The sequence below is a fragment of the Carassius carassius genome, chromosome 12 (assembly GCF_963082965.1).
Source record: "Carassius carassius chromosome 12, fCarCar2.1, whole genome shotgun sequence".
In the NCBI taxonomy this organism is placed as follows: domain Eukaryota; kingdom Metazoa; phylum Chordata; class Actinopteri; order Cypriniformes; family Cyprinidae; genus Carassius; species Carassius carassius.
This window is the reverse complement of record NC_081766.1, coordinates 1,747,372-1,754,871: the sequence shown is the minus strand read 5'-3', so window position 1 is coordinate 1,754,871 and position 7,500 is coordinate 1,747,372. Positions and strand designations below refer to the sequence as shown.

The 7,500-nt window shown below is 32.3% G+C and overlaps 1 protein-coding gene across 5 annotated transcripts in view; it reads right to left on the bottom strand.

Annotated features, from left to right (window-relative positions):
- The window catches only part of LOC132154430 (phosphatidylinositol 4-phosphate 5-kinase type-1 gamma-like), a 52,327-nt gene that overhangs the window by 6,809 nt on the left and 38,018 nt on the right, over nucleotides 1-7,500 (bottom strand). For all 5 annotated transcript variants that reach the window (XM_059562976.1, XM_059562977.1, XM_059562978.1 and 2 more), the window contains exons 13-16: nucleotides 4,264-4,396; nucleotides 4,022-4,057; nucleotides 3,470-3,589; nucleotides 2,386-2,689 (exon numbers count right to left, since the gene is read on the bottom strand). In XM_059562976.1, the coding sequence (XP_059418959.1) occupies nucleotides 2,386-2,689; nucleotides 3,470-3,589; nucleotides 4,022-4,057; nucleotides 4,264-4,396 (593 nt within the window). The remainder of the gene's footprint in view (nucleotides 1-2,385; nucleotides 2,690-3,469; nucleotides 3,590-4,021; nucleotides 4,058-4,263; nucleotides 4,397-7,500) is intronic.

Below are 7,500 nucleotides of genomic sequence, written 5' to 3'. Positions count from 1 at the left end.
AGATCAGTTCATAAGAACGTCACATTAAAGTCAAACTGGTTGCAAGTACTTTTTCATGTTGACTTTAAAGAAGTGTACAGAGTATTATATGTATAAAAAAATATGACCAGCACTGAAAACAAGAAATATGTAAATGCAAAATTAAAGAGAGAGATTAAAAAAAAGGAGTGGTGATTATTATTTTATAAATTAATTTATAGATACTACACTCACTAACAGAAGGTGCAATATACAATTTTATATTATTAAATTAACATTTCTTATTTAATATTAAATATATAATATATTACAATATATTGTATAATAATAATATTTTATTTGCTCGGCATTAGAAATAATGTTAACTTTATAAATTGTCATGGCTTAAATGGGTAAAAACCTACATATGTAAATTGTTTATATTATATTTAAATATTAAAAATAAATTGTTATAAATAATTTTATAAAGACTGCACTCACTAAGAGCAGGCACAATATTAAATATAATAGTCATAATTTTAAAACATTTAATATATTATAAGTTATATCATACATACAAAATATATTTTTTTATTATTTGGATATAATATTAATATTTAATTTGCTTGGCATAACTACTAACTTTCATTATATACATTTTCATGGCTTTGATGGAGAACTTATATTATTTATATATACAGTAACTGAAATATTCACATTACATACAGAGACACTTTAGAGAGATGATTAAAGATTATACAAAAAAATTGTTAAATCATTTTATAAAGACCTCACTCATATATACACAAATATTTGATATTAACATATTATAATATATTATTACATATTCGCTCAGCCTAACAAGTAACTTTCAATTTGTAAATGACCATGACTTTATTGGATAACTTAAATATGTAAATGCAAACTCAAAAGCAGAGAAACACAGAGATAGAAGCTTAAAAAGGAAAGGAAATTAGAGAAGAGATTATTCCAGACAGAGAGGAAAACACAGTTTGAGATTAACAGAGAATGAGTGTGTCGCGCGCACACACATACACACACACACACACACACAGACACATTCTGTGTCTCATGCTAAAATCCTCACGGCACCAAAACATTTTCAAACACACTGTCTCTGGGTCCAAACCACCCGGACGGACTAAAGTGTGTGAGTTCGGACAGGAATATCAGTTTAGAAGGGCTTCACCTGAGAGCTTTAAAGCCTTGATGATGAAGAAGAGAGAGACTGTGACACTCAGAGACAGACGTGAAGATACACACACACACACACACACACACACACACATGCATTACCTTCATAACTCAACTAGATCATCCAGACCTGCGCTCTGTGGAACATGTGACTCATACTTAGCCCCACACCACACAAAGTCACCAGAATTAGCTCATTTGAAATGAAAATGTGTTTACTGTGTTTATATGTGAGTGCTGCATGCATGCGTGTGTTTATAATATGCTGTATGGACAGTAAATACAGGGCTTCCACATCTTCTGTGCAATGCATTTCCATGACCTTTCCTAGACATTCAGTTGTGATTGTTGGATGAAATAATAATATTCAATAATATTATTTTATAGAGACTGCACTAAGAGCATATTAAATATATTTTATTATGATATTATGTATTTGCTGAGGATAACTTAAAATTTTCTAAACTACAAAATGTCCATGATTTTAAGATTTGATTCACAAGTGATATAAAAGAAATAAAAAAAATATTATAAGTTAAAAAATATATATGATAATAACATGTTATCATATAAGTTAAAAACTAAAACTAAATAAAAAATGTTGTTTAATTTGTTTTTAAGTAAAAAAAAAATTAAAAATTAAAAAAAAAATTCTTTAAAACTTGATGCCTAATTTTCATTTTATAGAGACGGCACTCATTAAGAGCAGGTTCTTTTATTATAAATTATTATATTAATTTGATATATTATTTTAAATGATGAGCATAACTGGTAATTATCACTATACATATTTCCATTGCTTTAAGGTTGTATCCGTTGTATTTAGCAGTGTTATTCTTCATAACTAAAACTAAAACTATTAAAAACTTTTCATAAACTGAAATAAAGCTGAAATAAAATGTGATAGAAATAGAAAAACTTAAACAAAAAGAAAGTAGTACAAAAAAGAATATATTTAAAACTCAAATATCTAAATAGAAAGATACAATCTCAAAGTGTTAAATGCCATGATTATTTTTGTGATTGTAGGAACCCTGTATGTAACACTTCATAAATTCAACATGAAAATAATAGGACAGCATTATCTGAAAGCCATCAACACCTGAACACATCGCAACTTATAATCCATGAATAATGTGTGAACATCACTTTAGAAAAAGAGCGAATCCAGAAGACGAGTTTGTCTGTGTCAGTTTAACATCTCATACTTACAAAATAGATGTCCGTGGTGGATGTGACCTCTTCCTCCAGAGATTCCCGGCTCTGAGCCTCTGAGAGTCTGTCCACGCTGGGATGCTGCATTTTCGGGCTAGCACCGAACGGTTCTGCTGCTTCAGGGACCGGCGCTGTTTCAAGGGTCCAGGTTTCTGTCAAAGTAGCGGTTTCCACGGGAACTGTTGTCTGGGTTTCACCACGAAGTATTGCCTGGGAGACGGTTTCCTGGGTAACAGATGCTGAAGTGGCTGTTTGTGGGACAAGGTCAGCAGTGTCTGGAGGAGGAACATCCATCACCGCGCTTAAACAAGAAAAGAGGGAAAAACATTACAAATGTTTAAGACTCGAATCTTTTTATAATGGGGTGAAATGTAAAATAATCATTAGCTAATAATTCAATAAAAAATATATGTTTTAGAATAATAATAATAATAATAATAATATATAATAAATTTGATAACAGGGATGAATATAAAATGATTATTAGTGATTGATTAATCACAAAACTCGTAATCTGTTTATTCAAAAATTAAATTATAAATTATAATTTGTTGGCTAATTTTAGTTTTAGACCCTATGAAATAAATTATTTTAAAGAGACTGCACTCATTATGAGCAGGTTTTATAATATTTAATATAACACTATTATGATATTATATATTCTGAGCATAACTAGTAATTTTCACTATATATATATATATATACACACACACACACACACAAAGACGAATATATATATATATATATTTATTTATTTATTCCCATCACAATAATATTTTATCCATTTTATTCACTTGTCATTGATAATTAAAACTATTACAATTTTCTTTGTTACCTGAAATAAAATTTTATTGAAATATTAAAACATTTTCAATATTTAATAGTTAAAAAACGCGAACAAAAATTAGAAAATTAGAAATGTTTTTTATTCTGCATGAACTGAAAAGATATCTTTTCAGTTCATGCTGAATCAAAACCATTCTCTTGTTTCTCTCAATCAAATAACAAAAAAAATGATGAAAATATCAAGAGACTGTGCATGTTTATGGTAGTGAAAAATGGAGGTAATGTTTTCACGTACTGCGTCAGTGTGACGTCTGGCTCCTCCTCCTCCTCTTCTTCTTCTCTCTCTCTCTTCACCTCCACCTGCACAGTGATGGTCTGCTGCTCTTCCTCATGCACATCCACCACTTCATGCATCCTGCAAAACAAGCACATGCAACCCGAAAAACACACTAAACTCATTAAACACAGACTTCTCTCACTGCAAAAAACGATTGTCTTAATCTGTATTTTTTGTCTTGTTTTCCACTACAAATATCTAAACATTCTTAAATCAAAACACATTTACATGAGAAGCAACTTAAGATATGAAGATAAAATAAGGGAGTTTATGCTTAAAACAAGGTTATTTTTTCACATCCCATTGGCAGATTTTTTTTTTAACTCACTTAATGTTAAATAAATTTTTCAGTAAACAACACTGAATAATTGGGTCTTGATTTAAGAATATTTACACGCTTGTACTGGAAAACAAGGCAAAAATATATTTTTTTGCATCATGATCGATAATCTAGCTGACGTGAGCATGCAAAGCCACAGTTTAATATGGTTTGTAAACAATGAAGCTCACCTTCCCTCAGCGTCTTTTAGAGACAATGTGTGTCTTCTATGAAAACAAAAGAGAACACGAGTATACATGTGTTTAGAGCATTATTGAAGTATCTTAATGATTTATTTTTTCTCTGTAATGCATTGCATGATCTTATGAATAATTATAACCAAGGTTATAATGTACATTATGAATGCATTCTATATAAAGGCTTTAAGTGATACCGTTGTTTCTTCTCTTTTTAAGGCTCTTTGGATGCTGACCTGTAGCGCGGGTGCTCTGTGGTGTCTGACGGAGAGCGCTCTGGGATAGATATGGAGGTGTTTGAGGACAGGGTTGTGGCCACAGAAGTCGTGGTCGCTTCTTCGAAAGACGGAGGAGTGCAAGACTGCAGACCTGGGAGAAAAAATAAGCAAAAACTGTTTGGTTTTTTTGTTCTCAGCAGAAGAAAGGAACAAGTGGAGGATGAGTAATTGATGATAGAATGTTCGTTTTTGGGTGCACTGTCCCTTTAAGTCAACATTCCGTTTGATCAGTTATATGGGAATGTTACTTTTAAACGTTTGAATGATACTTTTTCAATGTTAAATGTGCTTTTAAATGAACATTCTGAAACTACTGTAGCAGTAACACTTAAAAAAAGTTCCATGAATAATGCATACAGTATATAATGTTTTTAAATGTGCTAAAATTTTGAGAACATTATTAAAGACCAGACAAAATTGAATAAACATTCTATTAATGTTACTGGAAGAACAGATTTGAGAAACCTTAGCATGACGTTCTGAGTATATTCTCTGTTAGCTGGGCTGCATACATTGAAAAATTTAACTTTTTTTATTGTATATTATATTATGTATAAAATTTTCAAAACTTTTTGCAAAAGGATTTTTAAGAATGCTATGTTGTTGTAAAAAGACCTTACTATGTTCCATATATAATTCAGAAAAGTCTTGTCCTGTAATCATATCAAAATTTTTTTACTTCAGATATTCAGATCAAATAAGAAATAACAGTCAAGTGCATTGCATTATGGGATTCATTCTACTCTAATGGCCAAAACATTGCTAAATGGTTTAACATGGCCAAAAGCTTTTCATGGCAAATAAATGAACAAACAACAATAAAAACAACAGCAATTGTTTGTTTGAGGCATTATCTTACCATTATTATTTTTTTAATTGCCTGACATTAATTTCATTGCACTCAGAACAGCAAGATATAATCTCTGAATTCAGAGAAAAAGAGTGGCTTTGATGGAAGCCAGTTTCTGCGACTGAATAAAAAAAAAAAAATGTAAAAAAGGTAATTGTGACTAGGGCTGTCGCGATAACCGCAAAATTGTAATACCGCGCTATTGACAAGCAAACCGCAGAGGAAAGATAGCAACCGCAGAAACCGCGGCAACCGCAGTGTTCAGGTTTTTTTTTTTTTTTTTTTTATGAGGCTGTGGCCTTATTGTTTTTTTTTTTCAATTTGTCACTGTGCATTCAATGTTAAATAAATTAATGATACAATATGGTCACGACTGTAATTTTCTCGTGAGCCGTTGTAGCTTTATGGTGCTTCGCTAGTTTTGAATAGGCCGGCTGAAACGATGGGAGGCGCTCGATCTCGTCCCAAAACCTAATGTCACGTCGCCAGTTTGGGAACATTTTGGCTTTCAACCCAATGAAAAGGACGAGCCAGCGAATATAGATGAGCCGATATGCAAAATGTGCTGCAAAAAAGGTTCCTGTGACGCAGCAATACATCTAATTTGAGGTCATCGGGACATTCTAAAACGCTTAACGGGAAAAACGCTTAGCGTGGTTTAATTTACTAATACAGTGATATTAACAGACCAAACTCACTAAACATCATATTAATAAAGTATATTATCTACAAAAAATCAGATGATCCCTGAATATGAATTCAACGCGTTTAATAACACGTTAAGCCTTTTCCTCTCATAGAAAACCATCATAAGGCTTAACGTGTTTTTAAACGACTTGCATTCATATTCAGGGATCATCTGTTTTTTTGTTTTGTTTTTTGTACATTGTATACTACTTTATTAGTATAATGTTTAGTGAGTTTGGTTTTTAAAATCACTGTCTTAGTACATTAAGCCACATTAAGCGTTTTCTTATAACGGTTTTCTATGGGAGGAAAAGGCTTAACGTGTTATTAAACGAGTTGCATTCATATTCAGGGCTCATCTGATATTTTATAGATAGTATACTTTATTAGTATGATTTTTAGTGAGTTTGGTCTGTTAATATCACTGTCCTAGTACATTAAGCCATGTTAAGCGTTTTAGAGTGTCCCCTGACATCCAGCGCAGCTGCCCCCTCAAGCATCAGGTCGCGCAGCAACATCAAAAAGAACAGCTGTGACCGGCCGACAGTTAGGAGTAGCTGAAGCCTTTGCGAAATCTGTAAAATACAGCCGTGAAAGTAACAGGCATACCTGCTGAAGTCACGGACAACCTCTGCGTCAGTGCCCATACCCAAGAGAGCGTGAGCAGATAACGAGGAGTGCATCGACTCCAACGCGAATCCACCGTCCTGGTGGGCCAGTGGTGACGCGATAATCAGTCTAGATTTCCGCTGCTGTCCAAAGTCACGCGCACATACATGTAATACATGTTAGAACTTGATTTCTTAAAAAAAAATTTTTTTGGAAAACGCATGTTCTTGTTGCTGTTTGGCATTTAACAATAAATAAAAATGTTTTAAAACGTCTCTGTCAGTTAAAAAAAGCAACAATATATGCTACATAACTCAACGATAGAGCTTTGTATGCAGCAAAATCAGGATAAATTAGGTATGTAAAAAAAAAAAAAAAACGGCGGTAATACCGCATATCGCGCTATTGAGCCACCCATAATAACCGCAGGGGAAATTTCTTAACCGCGACAGCCCTAATTGTGACTTTTTGTTAGTGTGAAGTGTGAGGTATAAACTTGCAATTCTGAGAACATATCAGTCTTTTTTTCCTCCTCAAAATTGGACTTTATAAATTGTGAGTTTTAATCTCGCAATTCAGAGAAAAAAGTCAAAATTGCAAGAAAAAGTCAGAATTTCGAGAAAAAACTGAATTGTGTGGAAAAAGTCAGAATTGCGAGAAAAATTCAGAATCACGAGAAAAATTCAGAATTGTGAGAAAAAAAGTCAGAATTGCGATAAAAAAGTCAGATTTGCAAAGAAAAAGTCAGAACTGTGAGGAAAACTCAGAATTGCGAGAAAAAAGTTATAATTGCAATTAAAAAGTCAGAATTGCAAGAAAAAGTCTGAACTGCGATAAAAAAGTCAGAATTGTGATAAGAAAGTCAGAACTGCAAGATACAAACTCACATTTGCGATAAAAATCTGAATCAGAGTTTAAATCTGGCTATTTGGACTTAATAATTCGCAATTGTGAGTTTATATTTCATAATTCTGTGAAAAAAAGTCAGATTTGTGAGATTAAAAAGTTGCAATAACCTTTTTTTATTTTTTATTCAGTGACGGAAACGG